Source organism: Quercus suber, unplaced genomic scaffold (genome assembly GCF_002906115.3).
Source record: "Quercus suber isolate HL8 unplaced genomic scaffold, Cork oak 2.0 scaffold_407, whole genome shotgun sequence".
In the NCBI taxonomy this organism is placed as follows: Eukaryota; Viridiplantae; Streptophyta; class Magnoliopsida; order Fagales; family Fagaceae; genus Quercus; species Quercus suber.
Window position 1 is genome coordinate 129,308 of NW_027069858.1, and position 26,382 is coordinate 155,689.

The 26,382-nt window shown below is 36.5% G+C and overlaps 2 protein-coding genes and 1 long non-coding RNA gene across 4 annotated transcripts; all 3 read left to right on the forward strand.

The window, feature by feature from the left end:
- Window positions 1-5,186: 5,186 nt before the first annotated feature.
- LOC112000982 (uncharacterized) lies at window positions 5,187-10,975 on the forward strand. 2 transcript variants are annotated; one of them, XR_010624136.1, is made up of 3 exons: window positions 5,187-5,226; window positions 5,625-5,886; window positions 9,213-10,975. It is a non-coding gene; the product is annotated as an uncharacterized LOC112000982 (long non-coding RNA). The 2 variants fall into 2 exon arrangements; XR_010624135.1 differs by lacking the exon at window positions 5,187-5,226 and having other exon boundaries at window positions 5,548-5,886.
- A 10,834-nt stretch (window positions 10,976-21,809) lies between these two features.
- Window positions 21,810-24,382, forward strand: LOC112006823 (protein FAR1-RELATED SEQUENCE 5-like). The gene is made up of 2 exons (XM_024039133.1): window positions 21,810-22,803; window positions 24,012-24,382. The coding sequence occupies exons 1-2, from the start codon at window positions 21,810-21,812 to the stop codon at window positions 24,380-24,382; spliced, it is 1,365 nt and encodes a 454-aa protein (XP_023894901.1).
- An 18-nt stretch (window positions 24,383-24,400) lies between these two features.
- Window positions 24,401-25,586, forward strand: LOC112006824 (protein FAR1-RELATED SEQUENCE 4-like). Its single transcript, XM_024039134.2, has 3 exons — window positions 24,401-24,922; window positions 25,157-25,243; window positions 25,362-25,586. The coding sequence occupies exons 1-3, from the start codon at window positions 24,401-24,403 to the stop codon at window positions 25,584-25,586; spliced, it is 834 nt and encodes a 277-aa protein (XP_023894902.2).
- Window positions 25,587-26,382: the final 796 nt, after the last annotated feature.

Sequence of the window (26,382 nt, forward strand, 5' to 3'; positions counted from 1 at the left end):
TTCTCTTTTTGTTGTGTAAATTACATTACAAGCATGTGAGGACCATGTGACTTATTGGTGGTTTTTTCAGCATCATCAGTTGGCGTCGTCTGTGGGAACCTGTGATTTGTAAGCCATACCATTGCCTCCCGAACAAAAAGTTGCATGGTGCTCACTCGCTCAATGGCAACCACCAACGACGTTCAAGGAGACGAACCACCCAAGACTGCCCTCGAGAGATAGGTTCAAACTCTCGTCGTTGCTGTAAAATGCCTCACCAAGCAAAACCGTGACTTGGAAGAACAGCTGCGCCAGAAAAACGCAGCATTAAACACCCAAAAAGAAGATCAAGAAGGAACCAGCGCTGAAAAAAGGAACCAAGAAGGGCCGAAAGGCAACAACGCCCCAAGCAGACAAGAGCGATAGGATAAAAATCATTTTATCCCATTTTGAGTTTTTTTTTTTTTTCATAAAATAACCAGAGTTTAATATATAAAAACTCATATGTAAATATAATATAGGGTACAATGAAAATTCCACACTTTAAGTTTGATTAAAATTCATTTCAGTTCTCTAATTTTACTTTCATTCAATTGAGTCTTTTAAATTTCAAATTTATTCAATTTAGGACTTTTGTCCATTTTTTTTAAAATAGCTTTTAAAATAATATTTTTCTCACATGAAAAAACTGTAAAATTAATAAAAATATTTTTGTGTGAGAATTTTTTCCAAATTTGTAATTAGTTAATTGCATATTTAACGAAAAATTTTCAACGGAATTGGACAAAAATTTTGAATTGAATAAATTTGAAACTTAATAAAAGACTCAATTGAATGAAAACAAAGTTAAGAGACTAAAATAAATTTCAGTCAAACTTTGAAAGTGCAATTTATATTCTATACTATAATATATTACAATTGATTGAATAGAGTATAAAAAATAAAAAATTAAATTAAATATGGAATAGAGAATTTATATTCAACCCATATAAAGAAAGGGACATTACTGGATATCTCTTTCATGAATGTTTGCCAATTTGCGAGAACTTCTTTCTTTTGGTCAAGGGTATGGTTGGCTCTATAGGCTTCTCTTTTGAGTCTGTTATCTTCTGACTTAAACTCTTTGCCTAGGGCATCCATATCAGGAGTAAATTCTTTCCTGATAACCATGAGCTGGTAATCAATTCCAGATTCTTGCTGGAAAGGATCTTGGGGTTCCTGTTGGTAGGGAGTTACCATATCACTACCTGTTGGTGATGGAGGTTTCTGACTTTTCTTTTCTTCCTCATCAACAACTGATTCTTGTCTGGCTGTGTAGCAGGGTGTGCTAACCTGGGATCTGGTCTGGACTCCTTGGAGCTCTAGATCTAAGTCTCTTCTAGACTTAGGAAAGGGTGCTAGAGGTCTAGATGTACTGGCCTGGGATGCAGGTCAATTCTTAAGAGAAATAGGGAACTGCGGGAGGCTTTGGTGTAGATCTGGTAAAGACCTAAACCTAGGATCCTCATAACAAGATGGGTGTAGGATGGCGAACCTACTGGTGGTCTTAACCTAGAATGGTCAAAGCTGATTCTAACCGAGCCATCGGCTAGTTGCTGGACAAAGTCTAGATCAGGGTTCTAGCAGGGTTCTGGATCTGATGATGGAAATCTCATTTTCAATCATCCAATCATGAGGGAAAGTAACCTGTGACCATTTCAGGGTTTTAGGAACCTGAATGTTAGCTTTGGTGTCTGTGGTCTGGATCAGGGTAGTTTCTCCTTTGGGGCTTTTGTCAAGTGCTTTGAACATTGAAGTTCGTCCTCATGCACTGTAGTAAACTCTGTTTATCAAGGCCAATTGTCTGACTCCGGGTAACACAAGGGTACCGAAGTCTTGATATTGAGGGTGAGGGTTTTCATGACATGTGGGTCTGCAAGAGCCACTGAGAAGTTGGAAAGCAGTCAAAATGGACAGGACCATTGGTAAGACTGGTTTCTATGGTTCCTAAGAGGCTGTCATTAAATCTTATATGACGGGTGTCTCTAAGGGCCATAAGGATGGAGGCATTTAATCCTTCTCGGATCAAGGGTTTGACTCCTACCTGGACTAATCCTATGTGGATGAAATGAAAATCATCCTTCCTGTGTCCTACCAGGGTTGCTTCAGGTAACAAGTAGCACGTCTCGTACTCCTTTTGATACTGTAAACCTGTTCTATGGTTCGGACATAATAACTGGTTTTGAAGGCATTCTTAAGGGTCCAAGAAGATTTGTAGGTCTTGTTGGTGGGAACCTTGGGAATGTCCAATCTCCTAGTTTTAGATCTAGATCTGAAACTTCATAGTTCTCAGAATTGATTACACCATCTGACTGGGGAATCTCCGAAGGGGTTGCACTAGATGACCTACTGCTGGTAGAAGAGTTACTTCTAAACAATCTTCTCATATTCATGATTAAAAGCCTAGTAAACAATCACAACCTAATTACCTTTAACCTCGAACTTTGGATCTATCCGTAGATCTGAACAGGGTATACAAAAGACAATTGCCTAATCTCTGCACTTAACTTCCTACTGCCACATCCTTTCTGAGATAACTCCCTATGCCCTATCCGTCGGGACTTACAGCGGGACACACACTCAGCTGGGACTTACTGGACTAACTGGGTTGATAACGGCACAGATCACGGTCTTACAAGTCTCAACAGTACACATCTGCAACAAACTGGCTGGATAAAAACAAAACAAGAAGAAGCAGGTAACTGGGAAACAATTGATCAACATGAACAAATAATCAATGAGTAAAAGCAGATAGATAGGAGGCTCAGCCTTCCAACAAAAGGAAATAGTAACAACGGAATCGGAAGAGATGATGAATAGTGATTGGAGAACTTATCAGAATTTAGATGTAAAACAGTTAGGAACATATAAATTCAAAATAATGAATATAAATGCACAAAATAATGGATAACTATGGCGGTAGAACCGGCCAACTTGATTAATTCAAAACAAACTGTAACTTACAAACGATCGGCCAAACTTGGCTCTGATACCATAAGAGGGTGAAGTTACAAGAGATGGTCTGATGAGCCATCTGTGTGGCAGTAGGAAGTTGAGTGCAGAGATTAGGCAATTGTCTTTTGTATACCCTGATCCAGACCACAGACACCAAAGCTAACATTCAGTCCTAAAACCCTGAAATGGTCACAGGTTACTTTCCCTCATGATTGGATGATTGAAAGTGAGAATTTCCATCATCAGATCCAGAACCCTGCAAGGAACCCTGATCTAGACTATGTCCAGCAACTAGCCGATGGTTCGGTTAGAATCAGCTTTGACCATTCTAGGTTAAGACCACCAGTAGGTTCACCTTCTTACACCCCATCATGTTATGAGGATCCCAGGTTTAGGTCTTTACCAGATCTACACCAAAGCCTCCGCAGTTCCCTATTTCTCTTAAGAATAAACCTGCATCCCAGGCCAGTACATCCAGACCTCTAGCACCCTTTCCTAAGTCCAGAGGAGACTTAGATCTAGAGCTCCAAGGTGTCCAGACCAGATCCCAGGTTAGCACACCCTGCTACACAGCCAGACAAGAATCAGTTGTTGATGAGGAAGAAAAGAAAAGTCAGAAACCTCCATCACCAACAGGTAGTGATATGGTAAACTCCCTACCAACAGGACCCCAAGATCCTTTCCAGCAAGAATCTGGAATTGATTACTAGCTCATGGTTATCAGGAAAGAATTTACTCCTGATATGGATGCCCTAGGCAAAGAGTTTGAGTCAGAAGATAACAGACTCAAAAGAGAAGCCTATAGAGCCAACCATACCCTTGACCAAAAGAAAGAAGTTCTCGCAAATTGGCAAACATTCATGAAAGAGATATCCAGTAATGTCCCTTTCTTTGAATACTTGAGAACCACTTTGAATGGCACAAGAAGTCTTGTGTTCTTACCAAAACCAATTGGACAAAACCCCCTAGCAAGGAAGCTAGTGGTAAACCCAAACCTCCAGAAGTTGTTAGATCTCACCATCCACCGCAGGAGGCCATAGTCTTCAACCACCGTGGAACAGATCTAGTTGCCTCTCCCTTCAAAACCCCTACCACTCCAGAAGAAACGGTAGTAAAGAAGTCATAGAGCAAAACAACTACACCAACCAGTGTTTAGGTGTTATAGGAAAACAGCTTGATAGAATAGAAGACAAGGTAGACAGCAAGGTCGTTCCCCAAATAGGAAGCCCTAGTAAACCTGTCAAAGCCTTAGAAAAACCTTTAGTCAAGCTCCCTACAACTAAGCAACCCAGCCTAGATCTAAGGACCAAAACAGCCTTAGAAATAGTCAACAAAAGCTTGAAGAACTTATGAAGCAGGAACCATTCACCCCCTTATGGTATCAGATTATATATATTAAATTATATTAGTAGGAAGAACCGAGGAAGTGCTGCTTACGTGGTTTTTTTTTTTTAATTATTAAATATATAATATATATTTAAATATATTAATGCCACACAACTAGTTTTTTTTTTTAAATTATTAAATATATAATATATTTTAAATATATATTAAATATAGGTGGGTTGGTGGGTCGGGTCAGGTTTGCGGGTTTGTAATTTTATGACCCATACCAACCCGAGCTATAAAAAATTTTTTGTAACCCAACCCAACCACCACTAAGTCTAAAAACCGACCTAACCTGGAGGTCGGGTTGAGTGATCGATTTGCGGTCGTGTGATTTTCTCACACCCCTAATAATAATTATAGATATCTTGGAGAAAGTAAAAGTATAGCATGGTTCATTATTAACACAGCATTTATTTTGGTATATATATATATATATATTTTTTTCACTAAATGGCTGAAATTTGTCTATTAATCCAAACAAAATGACCATCTTGACCCTGAAATTTTTTCAAAAGCCGCCCCGACTCCTCTCTCCTCCTTCCGCTTTTTGAAATCATTCCCAAATCAACTTACCTTCTCTTTTCCTTTCTCCCTCTCTCATCTCTTTCTCTCACAACCACACTCCATTCCACCTACACTACAAGCTTCCTTTTCATCACCGCACCCTCTCCCTAACATCCAGTTCCGACCACCACAAACCCCGACAACCACTGCCCAGTGTCTCCGCCGGCACAACATTGCCGAACATCGTCGTTCCGGCAGATCGGCCTTTGCCTCGTCAGAAAACCCCAAACTCTTCTCTTTCTAGCATCACACCCAACACCAAGCTTTCTTGCTGCTTTCAACACCCGATGTCACATTAAGGTTTTTTTTTTTTTTTTCCTCCTCTTGTTCTGTTTCATTTTTGTATTTTTCACATATTTTTTGTATGCTTTTTTCTTCTCAAAATTACCATCTTTAAACAAACAAAAGAAAATCCAGATGAACCTTTGAGTGTAGAAAGGAAACTTGTACTGTTTGATAATATGTCTCAATGAACATGGATGCATTCCTTTGTTCTTAAACAACTATCAATAAAAAATATATATAACATATTGTTAAGGGTTTTTTTTTTTTTAAAAAATGTTCTTTTGGATCCCAAATTAAAGTTGGGTTTTTTTTTTTTTTTTTTTTTTTATAGTTTCATATGTAGAAACATAAAGCTCCTCTCTTTGTGTGACAAATAGTTTGCTGCCTTCATTTTGCTGATAAATGCTTTGCAGATACGTTGGTTAAAATCTTGGTCTTGAACAACTTGATTTGAGTGTGAAGGTTGTTAAGTGCAGTATATGTGGTTTCCCTAATCTCGTACTTCGTTTTGCCTTCGTTGAGTTTTGAAGGTACTTTGAAGTTTTGGTGTATTCAATTGTTTTTTATGGTAATGAAATATGATAGTTTTACATGATCAATTGCTATGTTGGTTATGCAAAGGTGCAAAGGCTACTTTTAGTCTAGGGGATGATGCTTGGATTCTACCTTGCGAAGGTTCTACGTTCTAAAATGGTTAGANCAAGCTATTAATTATCTTACGGATGAATAAATTCATAATATTTCTTCTTTTTCTTCTTATCAGTACCATTAGATAAAATTCTCTATTCCACGTGTATATATATTATATATATATATATTATTTTTGAGAATCAGGTAAGAATTTTTATTTAAGGCAAATCAAACTGAAAAGCATCCTCCAAGTCACATGGTAGATCTTCTAACCACACATCTAAGTCTGCAGATAGAATTGCTCTACGGGCAAGGGCATGAGCAAGCTTATTGCTCTCTCTCTTAACATGAAAAAAACACAATTAAAACTAGCTACTAAACAATGAATATCAGTAATGACATTTCCAAACAAAGTCCTTGAAGGCTTGGCAGCAACAAGGGCTTGGATAACTTTCAAGGAATCACCCACCACCTCCATATTTAATTTAATTTTTTATTTTTATATTCTATTCAATCAATTGTAATATACTATAGAATAGAAGGTAAATTGCATGGTTGAAATTCATTTTAGTTTTTTAACTTTATTTTCATTCAATTAAATATTTTATTAAATTTCAAAATTTTCCGTTGACACAACAGTAAATGGATGAACATAAAAAGAACATTTCACTGGATACAAGTGAAAATTACAAGGCTTGACTTTCCGATTGATCAAAAAAAAAAAAAAGAAAAAAAAAAAGAAGAAGGAAGGCTTGACTTTCCGGAAACGAACCTAAATCTGTACGGACGTTTTGATACTTAAAGGAAGAATCATGGCAAGTACCATGGGCTTAACCCGTCAGCTTCTACTTAGGCTGACGGGCTAGTCACGACGGACGTTGTGGACTCTAATACGCTGACGGAAAAGGACACGCTGACAGTAAGGGAAATCCGAGAAAAGCTTAAGGGCTAATTATGTTCAAAAAGGCTGACGGCCCTTTATCGACGTAGGGAACGAGACAAGCCGACGGGTAAAAGGTCGACGGTTCCAATAAAACCTTTACTTGGCCACCACGCTCAATGATAGAGTCCTATAAGGAAAGGATTCCGCAATCTACTCTCATAAGGATTCCTATATGGAAAAGACTTCTACTCCAAGAAAGAGAGGTCAACCTTCTACTACTATAAAAGCCCCAATACTCTCATAAATCGAGGTACGCATAATTAACCCCTCTCTAGCACTCTAGAGTTGAAAGAAGTTCTAACTTGACCTTCGGAGGGTATTTGGCCGGCTCACACCGGTGCTCTCTTTTAGGTCCTCTTTTCTTTGTGCAGGTGTTGTTTCAAGGGTACGAGCATTGTGCAACTCACTGTTGATATTTTCGGCATCATCAGTTGGCGCCGTCTGTGGGAACTCGTAATTAAGCCATACTATCATTTCCCGGACTAAAGGGTTGCATGGTACTCACTCGCTCAATGGCGACTACTAATGACGTACAAGGAGAGGAACCACCCACGACTGCCCTCAAGAGACAAGTTCGGATCCTCAGTGCCGCCGTGGAGCGTCTCACCAAACAGAACCTCGACTTAGAAGAATAGCTGCGCCAAAGGATGCAGCACTAAATGACCAACCAGAAGATCAGAAAGGACTAGTGCTCCAAATAGGAATCAGGAGAGACCTGAGGGCAGCCACGCCCCAAGCAGGCCGGAGAGGCAGCACGTGAGCATACCATCCCTCACGGATGCGACTCACCACATATTGCTGTCGAGATGCAGGCAATGAGGGAACAGATGGAGGTCATGATGAACGCCCTCAAGGGGCGAGTCTCCAGTGATCTTGATGATCTAGTCAACCGTACTGACTCACCCTTCACTGTGGCCGTGAACTCCTTCCCCTACCCCACAAGTTTCGCATGCCAAATATAGAAGCTATGACGGGGTGAAGGATCCTCTGGACCACCTGGAAACTTTCAAAACCCTGATGCATCTTCAGGGGGTAGCAGATGAGATTATGTGCAGGGCCTTCCCCACAACACTCAAAGGCCCCGCAAGGGTTTGGTTCAGCCGGCTGACGCCCAACTCTATCAGCACCTTCAAGGAGCTAAGCGCTCAATTCACTACACACTTCATTGGGGGACATAGGTATAAGAAGTCCACGGCATGCCTGATGAGTATCAGCAAAGAGAGGACGAGACGTTACGATCCTACATAACGCGCTTTAATAAGGAAGCGCTATCGATTGACGAAGCCAACGACAAAATACTTGTAGCGGCCTTCACAAATGGGTTGCGAAAGGGCAAGTTTTTGTTCTCCCTATACAAAACGACCCGAAGACCATGTCGAAAGTACTCTACAGGGCTACTAAGTATATGAATACTGAGGACGCATTGCAGGCCCGAGAAGAGAAGCCGAGAAAAATGGAGAGGCAGGAAGATGCACGACCAGACCAAGGGAGAAAGAGGCCCAGAACGGGAGATCGAAGAGACGAAAGGCGCTCTAAACCTCCGGAGGGAGATTCACAAGCTTCACCCGCTGACTGCCCAATAGATCAAGTCCTAATGCAAATTAAGGACGAAGGGGCTTTGACCTTCCCTGGAAAGCTGAAGGGGATCCTAACAGGCGTTCAGAGACAAGTACTGCCGCTTTCACCGAGATCACGGCCATGACACAGCCGACTGTTACGACTTGAAGCAGCAAATCGAGGCCCTTATAAGGTAAGGGAAATTGTAGAAATTCGTAGCAAGGAAAGAGCGGATCCAGCACCTCCAGAGCACCCCCCCCCCCCCGACGAGACAATGACCGTCCAAGACCTCCTGTTGGTGACATACGAATGATTGTAGGAGGGATGGCTACCAGGCCGTCCAAAAAGGCTCGAAAGACGTACCTCCGGATGGTCCAAATCATCCAGTTGACGGGTCCAGTGCAAAATGTAGCCCAAAGGGAAAGCCCCGTTATCGAGTTCTCGGAAGAAGACGCGCGACGTCTTCACCACCCGCACGACGATGCGCTTGTTGTCAGCCTACAGGTTGGGACTACAACTTGCATCGGGTGTTGGTCGACAATGGCAGCTCGGTAGACATCTTGTACTACCCGGCATACCAGCAGATGAAAATCAGCAAGGAACAACTGGTTCCAACGAACGCCCCACTTGTCGGTTTTGGAGTGCAAACGTGTTTCCGCTGGGCGCGGTCACGTTGGCTGTGACAGCAGGCGACTACCCCAGCAAATCACAAAGGACGTAACGTTCCTCGTGGTTGACCATTCGTCTGCCTATAATGCTATCCTAGTCGACCCACCCTCAACGCGTGGAAGGCGGCAACTTTAACCATTTTCACGAGTTCCCAACAGAATACGGAGTCGGAGAACACTATGGGGGTGAACACACAACAAAGGTTCTACGTTCTAAAATGGTTAGATATGATGATATAAATTTGCTAATACACAATGGTTGAAATTTTGGTCTTGAACAAGTTCATTCAAAGTGAATGAATTCATTAATATTTGGAAAAAAGCTCTTGAAGTGGGCTCTAGTGTTTTTCTTAGCATCATTGCTAGATTTTCATGATGAATTGATGATATGAGTTTGTGATTGAATTCATTCAGTAATGGGGTTCGTTGGCAAGTGGGTAATGGGAGGAGCATTTGGATTTGGCAAGATAGATGGCTTCCCACTCCTTCGACGTATAAGGTGATCTCTCCACCTTCTCTACTTGGGGCTGAAGCTCGGGTTGATCAGGACACTAGTTCTTGGAATTCAGAGTTGATCCGGGATGTTTTCTTACCGCATGAGGCTGAGGTAATTTTGGGTTTGGTCCTAAGCTCTTGTTTACCTGAGGATAGGTTGGTTTGGGCTCCATCTTCAAATGGTAGGTTCTCAGTCCGAACTGCCTACATGGTAGCTATGGAAATGAATGAAGAAGCGTTGAAGTGAGCTGTTTCAGATGGTAGCAGGCTGTGATGTTTTTGAAAGACTCTTTGGGGGCTTGATATTCCTCCTAAGGTTCGCCACTTTGCGTGGAGAACTTGTAAGGATATTCTCCCCACCAAAGAGAACCTCATGAGAAGGAAGGTGCTGCTGGATGGACAATGTGAGGTATGTCATGTGGATGTAGAGTCATCGGGCCATATTTTCTAGGATTGTGCTTTTGTTCGTGAGGTCTGGGAAGTGTCAAAGCTGTTTCCATTGAACTCGCGGGTCCACTTTTATTCTTTTATGGATATGTTGTGGTATGGGGTTATGGAAGCCAATTGGGAGCAGACCAAGATTGAACAAATTGTTATGGTGGCTTGGGCAGTGTGGACTAATCGGAATAAGCTCAAAGTTGGGGGTGTCAAGAAATCAAGTCAACAGGTGGTTTATGGTGCTTTGGAGTTCTTGGCAGAATTTCAGGAAGGTGGCTGCACTGTCTTTGTTCTGAGCACCAACAACCAAACTAACTGGTTGCCTCCTCCGCCTACTAGGTATAAGATTAATGTTGATGGAGCCGTTTTTGCTGCTCAAAAGTTGGTGGGCATTGGTGTAATTGTCAGGGACTTAGATGGCGTGTTAATTGGAGCATGCAGTAAGAAGCTTCGGTTCCCTCTTGGTGCAGTGGAAGTGGAGGCAAAGGCAATTGATTCAAGACTTCGTTTTGGAGGGTGATTCTTTGGTGGTGTTCAATGCCCTTTCAGAGACCTCTTCCTCGCCTTCATCGATTGCTGCTGTGATTTATAGTTCTGTATTTGCTTCCCATGAGTTTCATCAAGTGAATTTTTCTCATGTTCACCGGCAAGGCAATTGTCCAGCCCATCTTCTCACTAAAAATGCTTTAGGCATTGATGATTTTTCTGTTTGGTTAGAAAAGATTCCTTGTTTTTTTGAACAAGCTCTTCTTAAGGATGTTATGTAGTTTTCTTCATTTTTTAGTAATGAAAGTGTTTCTTATCAAAAAAAAAAGAAAAAAAAAGATCTCTTTCAAGCAGCTTGATGGTGAATTAGATTCCTCTCACAATGTTGAACCCTTTTTACTCACCAATTTTCTGTTTGATTGATTGAGGGAGTTATGTGCAAGTGTGGCTGAGTGTGAAACATTGTATGTTATTATGTAACTTACTTGGTGTAGTGTCTTGAAGAATTTGATGAGTACAAATGTATATAAGAGAATGTGTTTAAAGATTTAGGTGGAGTAAATGTTTCATGAGCATCCTAATATCCCCTCTAAACATTTTCTCTCAAAATTTCTGCAACTCCTCACTACTCACAATTTTTAATATAATTGCAGGAAAAATCAATAATCTGAAAGTAACGTCCCTTAAATTGGTGGTGTGGGTACTAATTATAGAAGGCAAGATGGAGAAGACAGCTTAATTAAGATTTTACAAGTATGAATACTCTATAAATGAATTAAATAACCTTGAAATCTGTATAACCAACTTCAAGTGCACAACAAAGCTTCCAAATTCTTAGGCAAAAGACAAGATTAATACTTAGTAATTAAGAATTTCACTTTGAATGCTAGAAAATATTGAATACCATTAAAGAGAACTAAAAAATTATATGTAATTCTCTTTTCACCAAGAAAGAATATTCAACTTTGTATATTACTTTCAAATAATTAAAAAACAAAAAAGTAATATATATATATATATATATTTAGAAAATGCTCAAATCGAGTACAGCCGTACAAGTTAACCCATTGTACTCACTAGTTGGTTTTTTTCCCTTCGAATTTTATCCATAACTTTATCAATTGCATCCCCCCTCCCCTTATAAATTTGATAGGATTTGAATTTATTACGTCAGTTCCATGTTAATTGCTCTTTATTATTAGGCAAACGATAATTGCTCTTTACCCTAGTCTCTAATTGGACAATATGAGACTTTACTAATTGAGTTAACTAAAAGCCATAATTCAGAAATTGCCTTTCTAAGGACATAAAAGCTGATGGGCAAATTATAGTAAACCCACTTGTGGTTTGGCCCGTTTGCACTTTGCGGTTCAAAACTTAACACTTTGCCTACTTAAGGTTACATCCATTAGTCTTATGTTATCCATATCTGTTAAAAATAAGGGTAAATATGTATTTTTCTCACATTTTATGTCTCTCTTCTCCCAAAACAAAATAATACATAAAACAATAAGAGAAATAAGATCTAAAAACAAATTTTTAAAATTTGTAAAACTTTGGTTGAAGATCACACTTCCTCTGGTATGAACATTCTTGAGCCAATCAATACAAGTAAAATACGAATTCAAAAACTATTCACAAACTACACTTATATATATGATTAATGTAAATTTCAAAAATCCTACACTTTTAAACACACAAACAGTAGCTTAAAAAGAGACAGATAGAGGGGGAGAGAGAGAGAGAAAGAGAGAGAGAGGGGCAGATCCAAGACTTCATCAACCAATCAATTACCGATCTCGAAAACCAGCATAACTAGAACCCATGATGGATCCACCACCAGTCTCCAAGACCATCATGACCAGAACCCATGGTTGATCCACCACCGATCTCTAAGGTCGAAGCTTCACTGGAGCCATGGCCATCTCTACTTTCATCGATCTCCATGGCCAACAATTTCTCTCTTAAACCCTCTCTACTTTCTTTGATCTAAACCGAACCTATGACCTCAAGCTTCACCCTCTCTCTCTCTCTCTCTCTCTCTCTCTCTCTCTCTCCGCCCTAAACCAAATCCACACCCATGGTGGAACTTTTGTTTTGTGTTTATTGTGATCTGTGGGCTCTTTCTCTCTAATCTTGTGTTGTGTTGTCTTGTATTTGTTGTGATATGTAGGCATTTGAATTGTATTAGTTTTAATTTCAAATATTTTGAGTTTTAATTGTTTGGAATTTCATTTTTAATGTTCATCCTTCTTTTTTTTTTTTCTTTTTCTTTTTCTTTTTTTTCTTTTTTTTGTAAAAAATATTTAAACCCTAACTCTTTGGTTCATTTTAAATTTGTTTTAGTCTTAAAAAAAAAAAGTTTTTAACAAAGGTGGATGGTAGAAGACTAACGGAGGTAACCTTAGGTGGAAAAAGTGTTAAGTTTTAAACTACGAGCAAGCAATGTGCAAATGGGCCAAACCATAGTTGAGTTTACCATAATTTGCCCAAAGGTTGATGGATTACTTCCACTTGTTATGAAGTATCAATATTTGCAAAAGAGCTCACTTGGGATTTTCTACTCATTCTCTTTGTTTTTTTTCCCCTTATTGCAAATTTGCCCTACCTAACATGCTTAAACTTATTACATTTTAGTAGTTTCAGATTAAACTCTATAACTTTGAAATTTTAAAATAAAATTATGAGATTTAAGACAATTGCATATTGAACCTAATAGTTTTGTTAGTTTTAAACCAAAATTTAAACTTTAAGAGCATTCACAGTAAAGAAGTTTAAATTTTTAGCATTTAACAACTTAAAAAACTACTTTATCTATTTTAACAACACACTTTATAATACACCCAACATCAAAATTTCTATTTTTTCATATTACCTAAAAACTATTCATTTTTTTATTCATTTCTCTCTCTCTTCTTCTCTTTTCCTATGAAGCAAACCCATAAACCCACAACTCCACACACGCCGCCTCCACAACCCCAAACCCACAACCCCACTTCCATAAACTAACAACCAACCACCACCACGCTCCGGCCATCCTCCCCAAATCCACAACCCCACACTCACCACCTCCATAAACAACCCCATGCTCTGACCATCCTCTCTCAGCAGCCCTTGCTCCAGCCATCCTCTCTATTTAGCTTCCTTTCATTTGATTTTGCTCAGACCCAAACTTATTTTCTTTTGAGTTAGCTCAGGTTCAAATCCAAAATCTCAATGTTTTCCTCTTGGGGTGAAAGAAGAAAGCGAAAGAAAGCCAAAGGCTGGTGAAAAAAGAAAAGACAAAAGAAAGCGAGACTGGTGAGAGAAAAAGAAAGAAGAAAAGAGAGAGAATAGTGAGAAAGAAGTATTAACACACACACACACACACACACAGATATATATATATATATATTTATTTATTTGAGTGTTGAGCTACAGTAAACGTTTTGAGAATAGCAACCTTGTTGTAGTAGTGTGTTTTTTGTGGAATGAGTTGCTAAGAGCATTAGTATTAGTGGAGGCAAATAGGTAAATGCTAAATTTAGCAACTAAATATAACAAAAGTGGAACAAAAGGATAATGCATTAGTGGAGCAAAAGCCATATTTTTTGGCTGTTGAGTTACAGTGCACAGCCATCTTTTACTGTACACTATAGCCAATTAAAATGGTAAAATATATATATATATATATAGTAAATATATTATTTTATTGTGTTGGTGGTAGTGGTTGTTGTTTATTATAGTAAATATATTATTTTATTGTGTTGAATGCTGAAATAATACTAATAATGTTAGATGTTTTATAAAATGATGTAGTAAAAGTATTAAAGTAGTTTACTAAATTTTTGACACCACTAATACATACTCTAAAATGAGTTTGGCTCTTTTTATTTTTTATTATTATTTTTTTTTTGAAAGGAGTTTGGCTCTTTTTAGCAATTATACATCATTTGTTAGAAATGCTCTAAAAAGTCACATAAATTTAAAGGTGGGCCCAAAGAAATCTTAAACATTCATATCAAAGGTTTCAATGTAAAAGTAAAACTGAAGGTGTACTCCAAGGTGTCAAGTGGGAAGTGAAATCTTGAATGTCATCTAAAGGAAGATTTTAAAAACTGTGTCATCAACAAAGCTTTGTACTGTCCTTAGGGGATCTTATCTGCTATGCTTTCAAGAGTCTGTCTCGTTCTTTGTTGACTGTTACCCCTAGGCTCTATGTAGTTGCAAGAAATTCTGATTTGTGGGTCATGACCTATAGCTCACAGGGGTTATGTATTTCTCACTTTATAGATAGAACTAATAAACTGGTTAAGAGTTGTATCGTGTTGTGTTGTGCGGGAAAAAAAAAGACTTGATGAAATTAAAAAAAAAAAAAGAATGATGAGAATTTTGAATCAAAGAATAAAAGGTCAATGAAAGTAGATTCATGCATACAAGCCTGATCTAAGATTTAATAGTGGGTTAGCATATTGTTCATTTTCAACAAAGAAAACTCTACCACATTAAGTAGTCGAAAAGGCAAAAAAAAAAAAAACCAAAAAAGAAAGAAAGAAAAAACGTAATCAACGGTAGCGGTGCAAAATCAAGATATAATTTATTATGAAAAAGTATTACGTTCACAATATTATTATTATGTTATAATAATTTTCTGCATTAATTAGTTGATATTGAAGTTATCCACCGGCAATTTAATGCTTTTGAAGATGGAAGTTTCCAAAAAACTCAGTTTCATATTAATTTATTCACACTTTAATAATTAGCTAAGCATTAAATAAACCGAAACAAGCCAACTACCATCATTAATGAAAGAGAGTACTTTGCCAGGACAATTCATTCATCAAAAAAAAAAAAAAAGGGAGAGAGAGACAGTTCTAAGTTTATTTTTACTTTCTTGCGTCTCGGGCTTCAATTATTTCTTGAATAAAGGAGTACATATAAAAAAGAACGAAAGAATGAGAGGCAGTCATTCTTATCGATTTTGTATATCCTATGTGCCGGGTGCAGGATATGCCATCTCCATTCTTATCTTCTCAGCGTCTAAAAAGAATTTTAGGTTGCGTTTGTTTTAGTATAAAATATTTTTCGGGTATAAAATATTTTTAGGTAAAAATATTTTTGAGAAAGAAAATTATTTTTTAGTGTTTGGTTGCATTTTAAAAATTATATTAAAAAACAATTTTCAATGTTTGGTAACATTATGAAAATGCTATTTTTTTACAAATTTTTCATATTTTCTCAATCATTTTCTCAACTTCCAAACAAAATTTATATCACAAAATCCACCACCACCTACACATCAACACCTACAGAAAATCCACCAGCACACACAGAAAATTCACCACTATCCACACAAAATCCACCACTACACAACACAGAAACCACTAAAATGCCACCACCCACACCACCACAACAACAACAACAACCAAAAAAAAAAAACCAAAGATCAAAGAGAGAAAGCAAATCAGCGTCGAGATTGACCTAGAGGAGGAGATGATCTAACCCAGAGGAGGACGAGACCGGTCAAGCAACGACAGTCTTCATGTGGCGCAATCTCGGTGAGGCGAAGTTGACGGCGCGATCTCGCTAGCGCATCTAGGGTTGGGGTGTGATCTCGCCGGCGTGTTTGGTTGCGTGAAGTCGAAGGCTCTCTACTCTCTCTCTCTTTGCACGTCTGAGTCCGAAAATGGTTTGAAGTGAAAATAGAAACGTAAAACAATTTTCGGGTCAAAGCCTTTATTTTACGGTCAAATGAAATGTTTTTCCAGAAAATTCTATTTTCCATGCGCAACCAAACACACGGTGAGGTGTAAAATGATTTCCTGAAATGGTTTGAAGCCAAAACAAATGCACTCTTAACGGAAAACAGGAGTGGGAAAAGAGAAATCATAATAATTAATAGGAAAAGTTATTATATTAATTTAGAAAATATTTTTTAAATTTTTTACGAAAAGAAAATTGTAATTTTTTTTATAGCCCTTTATTATTATTATTATTATTAACGACCCGGTAATAACTAATTAAAAGCTTAAACTGCAACTCTACTTTAAAGAAGGGTCCTTGCGTGTGCTACATCTAGTCTAGCTTAATGAAATAAATAGATAATTTTATTATATATTATAATGTCCATTCATCCTTATTCACTGTTTATACTTAATAGTTTTTATAGTTAGCGCCCATTTTGGTATTACAACCAAGAATCATAGTCACTCTCGCTCTTATATCACCTTATTCAGCTTAGCAAGGAAGTCATTGTCTTTCTTTAAAGGGAAATGCTAACAGATGTTTTTAGTGTAATGGTTAACAATTCATTTAAAGAAAGTTTTTATGGGAAAAGAAAAAAAAAGTAATTAATGTTTTGACAGATTTTTTTTTTTTAATTTCTCATAAAAGTGATGTCAAAACTTTTTAAAAATTGATTATTAACCATCGTCCTAAGAATACTCGTTAGCATGACCATTCTTTAAATACCACTGATCCATTCATTCATAATTTGAAATTGAAAATTAGAGTGAAGAGAGACCATGACAGTTTCTGCAAGCACGGATACTACTAAAACTCCATCATTCAATTTGCTAACTACTAAAACTCCTATTTGCAGCTTCACACGGATTACACCATATAAAATGTTATAGTCTCAAACATTAACCACATCAATTTTAAACATAGAAACAAACAATCATATATCAGTATAAATACCCAACCCAAATACATAAAAACCCATATATGATCCACAACACAAAAGACGCAATAAAAAAATTAAAAAAGAAAAAAAAAACAGCAATAAAAAAAAATATTATTAATCTAATTCTTACATTGAAATATTATGTAAGGCAGTCAAAAGAATAGAGGTCAAAAGTAACTAGGATTTAGAGATACTTGAACTAAATCATCCAGCTTCTCAATATTAATATAGTGTGAGGAGAGGAAGAAATGAAGGAGTTAGAAAACCAAAATCTTATGTTGGGAAGCTGAAGGGTTGCCATTTGAGATTGTAACCCCGTTTGAGATTGTAACCGTGGAACACAAAGGGTTGCCGTATAAAATTGTAACTGTGAAACACAAATGTTGCCGTGTTTAAATTGGAAATCATGAAACACAAAACTGAAACCATGAAACACAAGCTTAGGTTTGAGTTTTATGGTGGAATTAAAGCTATAAAGATTAGGTTTTATGGTAGAGATAGTGTAACATCCCAACTCAAAAAAAAAAAAAAAAAAAACAAGACACTCATATTTTCCACGTCAACAATTCATGCATTTCTCCAAATGCAATACCAAATATGATGCACTCTTCGTATATATAATATATAATAGGTCACCACACAACACTTTTAGAAAAACATAGTTCCACAAATAATTTTCCAAAATGTGTTTGACCCAAAAATAACATTTATGCAACATGGTTATTTTCCAAAATCCCATTAAAATGTTACTTACCTTGCAACCTGCAAAAAACCTAATTCTCCAAGCTCCAAAGGAGATTAGCTAGAACCTAAACAATATTAAGCAAACCTATCATAATAAGCATAAAGCTTGAAATTGCATCTAACTACAAATTAAGAATTGCCAAATAAGCACTTAATTAGGCAAGCCTAGTATATAATCTCATCAATAATGTATTCCACTTCCAAAGTTTCTCTTCTCATCAAAAATATTAATTAATTAATTAATTACAAGGCATAGACTCCAACTTATTCTCATAAATTATTCAAAGTATTATCTCTAATATCAAAACTTCAACACTTAATAAGTAGTTCCCACAAGATTAGACCACATCAACAAGAGGCCCATGATACCAAAAATCATAATATCTCCCAAGACAAACAATTTGAATCTTTAACTAGCTCCAAATAATCAATAAAAATTATATTCACCATTTATTTCACATTAAAAAGCTAAAACCCCCAAATCGTCACCACTTTAAATAGTCACCATTGTAAAAACTATAAACCCACTCATCAAATAAATCCACCAAGACAAAACCATACATTTAAACACATGAATATCACTTTCAAAGCTCATAAATCATATGAGTATCATTATTAAAACTTAGATAAAGAAAGCCTCTAGTAAAAGCATAAAAACCCACCAAAAGATTAGCAATCTTTACCTCAAATAAAAGGGACGAAGATGCTTAGAGGTTCCTAAGGATTTTTTGGTAATCTTGCCAGAAAAATGATGGTGGAGATGGTGGTGTGGAGTAGTACCTAAGGGAGAGTGTGGGAAATAAGTGTGTCTGTTTAAGTGAAGAGAAAATAAAGAAAACAAAAGGAAGAAAAGGGATGGCCGGCCAAAAGAGATCGTGTGAAAATGAGTGGTGGGGAAGGGTGGGGTAAGTGGGGCATGTGGGACTCAAAAAAAATCTGTCCACACCTTTTTTTTTTTTTTTTTTTTGAGTTGGNTCTTATATATGTCCATAATCCACATTAAGCGTACAAGTAATCATTTTTAATTTCACATAAACTCATCATTGATACTATTTTCTTATGAACCGATTATAGTTAGTTTGTGCATCATTGAAATATTATATATATATATTAAATTGTGCCACTAAACTTATTGATTACACTATGAATAGGATCATGCGTAAGGATTTTAGTGTTGATCCATTCCATAACATTTTATGGTAATAAATTCAAATTTATTGATGAATTTTATCCGTTTGAAAATCTAGTTAGTTTTTATTATACTTTCCTAATCTACTTTCCGAAGTGGTTTCTCCATTAAAGATATTATTTTTGATTTTCCACTTCGTCACCAAATTTTATCATGCTATGTTTTTATATTACTTATTGATTTGTTTAATTGCTTAACTATAGTGAAAAATTAATTGTTTGAGTGGATCACTTCACCAATAAATTTGATAATTTTGCTCATTAATTCACATTGGGTCTAAACAAGAAATTTCAATGTTCAATCTTATTTAATTATATCAATTTTGTAGGAAGACTCTAACTTTCATCCAGCCATCAAAACAACAATTAAACTTGTGAGCTTGTTTCTCTATGTGTAGCTTTTATTGGTGGCCATCAAAACAACAATATGTTCAAGAAATTTCAAATGTTCATTTTCTTATGTTAGGCCCACGTAAGCTTGTTTCTCTGTGTGTACTAATAAAGATTAATCTGATCTCAAAAAAAAAAAAAAAAAGATTCAATCTTTATCTCAAAAAATTAAAAATACTCCTAATCATCTAGCCATTATAAAAATTCAATCATTATCTCAAAAAATTAAAAAATAAAATTCAGATAAACTCTAACTTGCATCCAACCACCAAACAACCATATAAACTCACCAGACAACACTATAAAAGAGAATTATCAAACATCAATAAAATAAGCATAAACAAGTTTACTAATATGCCTCTATTTGGTAAGACAGAAACAGAGATGTCTTCTCTGAACTTTTGTGAAGTTCTTTTTTGGTTAAAATCTGTGAAGCTTTGAACGTGGGCTACCTCTGTTTCACTTTTCTTCTAAAAGGTTTTTTGTCTTTGTTTTCCAGTGCACGGATATACTTCGTGAGGATTCGGTGAAGCTATTTTTGGGTTAAAATCCGTGAAGCTTTGAACCACACTAACTCTGTTTCAGTTTTCCCTCTAAAATGTTTTTTTTTTTTTTTTTCCAGTGCAACTGATGTATCTACCTCTGTTTCTCCATTTCCAGTTCACGATATACTTTGTGAGGATCTGGTGAAGCTTTTTTTTTTTGGTTAAAATTTGTGAAGCTGTGAATCGTGGGCTCTGTTTCATTTTCCCTCTAATTTTTTTTTTTTTTTTTGTTTTCCGTGCAACTGATGTATCTGCCTCTGTTTCTCCATTTCCCTCCAAAAAGGTTTTTTTTGTCCAGTTAGTTAAACCTGAGTTAAGCTCCCTGAACTACGGTTTAATGTTGGTTTAAATTTTAAATGACATGGATGATTTTTGAGCGTGGATCTTTCTGGTTTAAATCTCCATCGTGAAGTGGAGCCTCTCCATTTCAAAGGGAATGGAGAGGATTCGTTTCCCTTCTGTGGGTATGGTTTTAGCTGGTCTGATTTGAGAGTATGTTTAGAAAGTCAAACGTGAGAGCAGAGCAAGAGCAAAGTGAGACAGAGCAAGCGTGAAGCAAACGTGAGAGAGGAGAAAGTGTGATGAATGTTATAATTTTTTATTTATATATAAAACCTGGTTAACCGGTGACCAAAATCCATTAAAATTATATGAACGTCCAGATCAAAATAAAATTATATTAATGGCTTATATTTAAGTAGGTATCGTACCCTCTCTTTTTTGGAGGGGGTACGGTAGAATGAACCAATCTATGAATATGCATTAATTTAATAATTTTATGATTGCACACTCTCAATTTTCAATTGTTCGGATTATACTGTATGACAGGTCAATCAAACAACTTTCATCTATTATACCACTATTTATTTATTTATTTAGAAATAACACAGTAATTTTATTCAAAAAGAGCCGAATCAATTTGAATTACAGAAATTAGGTGTGAAGGAACATCTTCTATTCACACCGTAAACTCGTTAACATATCTTGCATGTCTAGCAATGCTGTAGGCTGAACTACCTTGTCAAACTTAACACATGATAGGCACGTACAATTATTATTTACACAAGGTCACAGTCTTACGAAGAATAAGGAACCTTAACATCGATTCTAGGCCTACTACGCTTAAGGCTAACAAATCTCAAGCAACCACCTCCAATAGAATTAATTAAGGCCTCGTTGAATATGAAAAGATCGAGTCACCAATCATTTACAGCAAAAGTCTTCAAATTTAACATAGCACTTCAATCATCACCAATGAAGTAAGCTCCATACTCAAAGTATAGCTAATTAATCTGGAAAAAAAAAAAAAAATTGTTAAAGGATGGGATGAGCTAAAACCCAATAAGTAGCATAATAAATGAGGTGAGAGAAATGCAAGTTTCATGATGATGAACAATTTACAAAATATGTTTTTTTTTCGAAAATTTGGTGATCAAAAGGATACTATTGTGGTGTTGATCACAAGGTTTAGATATTTAAATTAATAAATTTCTCTTTTGAAAAAAAAAAATCTCATAATAAATAAGTTCTTTAATCATAATAAGAAGATTCCTTTATAATGATTTTTGATGGCATATTATGGATGCAAGATTTTAAAGAACATGTTTATTACTGTCATGTTTAAATTGACTGGCCTTTGAGTGAGTTGAGTTGAAATCATGCTTAGTCATCTTGAATTTTTATGTTTAGTAACAAAGATATATAACATTTCTCTCATATGAGGTACATCCTTATTAGTATGTTGATCATTCATTACATCATTTTTTTTTTTTTACATCATCTCTATTTTGAAAACAAATGATAGGTGAAAGTTATAATGAATTTATGTTCAATTTTTTCTAGGGATAATGATGAGAATACATGTTCCTTCTAATGTGCCCATGGAATCTACCCCATTTAAAGGGATGGAGTTTGAAGCGGATGAGATTGCATATGGTTTTTATAATGAATATGGCAGAAAGGCTAGTTTTAGTATTAGAAAAGAGTATGTAAATAAATGTAAAAAAATTGGAATGGTTACTTCAAGGAGATTTGTGTGCGCAAAGGAGGGAGTTCGAGGCAAAGACAAGAGAGATCAGAATGTAAAGAATCCACGAGCAGAAACAAGATGTGGCTGTGAAGCACGTTTGGTTATCATACTTAATCGAGATAGTAAAAAATATGTGATGAGTGAATTTATTGCTGAGCATAACCACTATCTCCACCTTCCATCAACTGTGCACATGATGCCATCACAATGGAAAGTGGCTGTAACTCATGCTATTGAAATTGATTTGGCACATGAATCGGGATTAAGATTAAAGCAATCTTATGAGCTTCTTAGTAAGCAAGTTGGTGGATATGATAATCTTGGTTTTACCAAGCAAGATCATAAAAACTACTTACGCACTAAGCGACAGAGAGACATGGAGCATGGGGCAGCTGCTAGCTTGGGAAGATATTTCAGTCATCAACTTAAGGAAAATCCTTCATATTATTTCGCTACTCAATTGGATTGTGAAGAGTTGATTACTAATATCTTTTGGGCCGATGCAAGAATGATCATTGACTATAGCCACTTCGGTGATGTAATAACGTTTGATACAACATATAGTACAAATAGAGATGCAAGGCCACTTGGAGTATTTTTGAGTCTCAATCACCATAGTGAAATTGTTGTATTTGGAGGTGCACTCTTATATGATGAAACAATTGAATCTTTTGTATGGTTATTTGAGACCTTCTTAGAAGCAATGTCTGAAAAGAAGCCAATCACTATTTTCACAGATCAAGATGCAGCAATGTCAGTTGCAATAAAAGTAGTCATGCCTAAGACATATCATGCATTGTGTATTGGCATATGTGGTAAAATGCTGAGAAACACTTGGGTCATTTACTAAAAAATGAGCCTCAATTTAACGCTGATTTCTTAGCATGTATCTATGGGTATGACGGTTGTAAGGTTGAATTTAATCAACCATTTAATTGGCTTTATTCCGTGACCAATTTGCTTGTAATTTAGCACTTAGCAACCCTGTATTTAGGTGGGAAAATTGTAAGGGTAGTGTGTGAGGAGTTGTGAAGAAAAGCTCAAGAGTGTGCAAGAAAAACAGAGGTTCGTGGCTAGGGCTCGCGGGTGGATCGCGACTGGCAAGCCGCCAAAAGCTGGCACGTGAGAGGCACACTGAGAAGCTGAAGGGTCGCGCCAACTGTCATGCTACAGGACAAAAGTTTCAAACTGGCCAGGCCGTTACGTCGCGACTTGAACTCGCGACTTGGACAAGCCGCGAGACCAAGTCTCCAACTTGCCCTATTTGGCAAAAACTGACGTTTTGCATTCTCTTCTCACCCTACTATATATACACCCTTATACCCATCATATTGAGAGAGCTTCCAGAGAGAATTTTGTGAGAGAAAACCCTAGAGAAAAACAAGATTGCCTCATCCCCATTCTTCATCTAAAGAGACTCTACAAATTCCTCTACTCTCTTCCTCTCCATTGTCATACCCTTGAGAGGTCATTTACCAAACCCTTATCTCACCACACCCACGTTTGTGAGAAGGTCCATTTGGTGCTTAGGGAAGCAGTTCGGAAAGGAACCAATATACATTGGTTGATGCTATGGTCAAGTAGCGGAATTCGGCAAGCTAAAGAAGAAATAGGTTCGGCATAACCTCGTTGGAGCAAGAAGCTTGGAGGGCTTAGGTACTTGGGTAGATTAGGCTTGGAGGGTCTTCTGCTGTTCATGTATCCCAACTATATTCTTTACTGGATTTTATCATCGCTTGGAGGGCGGCGGAGAGGTTTTACGCCGAGAACTTCGGTTTCCTCTTCGATAACACATCGTGTGTTGTCCGTGTGTTTGCATCTCTCTTTCCTTTATCTTTGCCTTATATTTACTGCTGTGGATGTGTTTATATTTGGCTTAGATTGTTTTATCAATTCTGTTATAAGCTTGTTATCATATTCCGCACATTAATTGTTTGATATAAAGCTTGAATTGGTATTTTGTATCTGGGGGTCTAAACGTTCAAGAGTGTTTCATACCTATATTGAACTTTCAACGGTGAAGATGAGTTTCTTACAGCTTGGAATGAAATGCTAGATAAGTACGATGTTCGTGAAAATAAATGGCTAATTGATCTATTTAAATTGAAGGAAAAATGGGCTCAAGCATATGTTAAGAGAACTTTCACTGCAGGAATGAAGACAACCCAGCTTAGTGAGAGTTTCAATGCTGACTTGAAGGATTGCTTGCGTACTGATCTCAATATAGTAGAGTTTTTCACTCATTTTGAAACAGTTGTCAATCAAAAGCGGGATAAGGAGTTAGAAGCAGAATACAACCCTAGACAGAAATTTCCAAGATTAAATCTCAAAAGCTCTCCTATGCTTAACCAAGTAGCCACAGTGTACACGCCTAAGTTATTTGATTTATTTTAGACAGAATTTGAAGAGGTAATGGCACTTTCCATTCTAGAACGCAATGTGAGTCAAACACATAGTTATGTGGTTGGAGTTCTCAATCAAAATGGAAAATATGAGGTCATGTGGAATCCATTGGATGAGACTTTATCTTGTAGTTGCAGAAAGTTTGAGTCATTTGGTATTTTATGTAGGCATGGTTTGAAAGTTCTTGATGCATTGGATATCAAGTTGATTCCTAATAGATATATCACGAAGAAGTGGAGAAGAGATGCAAAAGATGGAAGCGGAAAAAATTGCACAACACATAACATTAAGCCGGATACTCGACTAGAATATGTAGATCGGTATCGAGATTTATGTCCAAAATATATTCAATTGGTGAATGAGGCATGTGAAACTAAAGAAGGCCATAATATTCTAAGCTTAGCAATTGCAGATTTGAAAAAAAAACTCAGTGACCTTAGGAATTGCAAAGCTAATGTAGAAGAAGACATCATTAGGCTTTCCACTGATTTTGCAGACAAAGAAGATCAATTATATGCTTCGATTACGATTGTACCAAAAGGGATAAAAAAAAAAAAAAAGAGATTTATCGTAATAAAAAGCGTAGCCCGAAATCATGGATAGAAAAGATGAGGAAACCAAAGGAAGGCACATCAAAGAAGCAAACAAAGAAAAGAAAAGTGCAGGAGGTAATCTTCAATTATCCTTATTTTCACCATTCTATTTTATTTTTACACATTAATATAGTATACTATTATTGTTGCTAAACTAGTACAATTTTTACAGGAAATATATGCACCTGACGTCATGGCACAAAAGAAAACTAAAGATATATCTTCTGGAAATATTACTAGTTTTACACAACTTTTAATGGTAAAGATATTTACAATTATATATTTTATTTTGATATTAATAATAGTTTAGATGCATGATTTGGTCATTTTAATGCTAAGCTTGTGATATGTGTAACGTGTAATTGGATTTTTTGTAGTCGGCTTCTACAAGTTCTGCAGTACATCAGGGAGGCTCATCAGCAAGTGTTGCATTAACATCACATTTAGAGAGTACATCAAGTGTTGTAGGCTCCAACAACAAAATTAATGGTGCAGGAGGTCTCTTGACTCAAGGAAGTGTTGCAAGTGGAGGTCCCTTGACTCAAGAAAGTATTACAAGTGGATGGAATCCGATGGTTCATAAAGTCAAGCCATTTTTCTAGTTTAGGATCATGTTTTATAATTTATGATACATGCTGAGATTAAGTGCTCATATTTTGTAATTTTCCTAGTTTAAAGTGTTGTAGGCTCCAACAACAAAATTAATGGTGCAGGCGGTCTCTTGACTCAAGGAAGTGTTGCAAGTGGAGGTCCCTTGACTCAAGAAAGTATTACAAGTGGATGGAATCCGATGGTTCATAAAGTCAAGCCATTTTTCTAGTTTAGGATCATGTTTTATAATTTATGATACATGCTGAGATTAAGTGCTCATATTTTGTAATTTTCCTAGTTTAGGACTGGAGTTTTGATGGTCCAAAACTTAGTCACATTCAAATGTTTATATTTTTTATTATTTTGGAAAGAATACTTAATCTGCATGTCTGATGTATCTCTGCAAGGTGTTAATTTCTGCATAATTATTTGTTGCTGCATAAATTGTTACTGTTTCTGCATAATTTCTGCATAATTATTGCATAATTACTGTTACTGTTACTGTTACTGTTACTGCATATTTACTGTGACCGTTACTGCAAACTGCATAATTACTATGACTGTTACTGCATAATTACTGTGACTGTTACTGCATAATTATTGCATAATTACTGTGACTGTTACTGCATAATTACTGTGATTGTTACTGCATAATTACTGCATAATTACTGTTACTGTTATTGCATAATTACTGTGACCGTTACTGCATAATTACTGTTCCTGTTACTGCATAATTATTGTGACTGTTACTACATAATTACTGTTACTGCATAATTACTGTGACCGTTACTGCAAACTGCATAATTA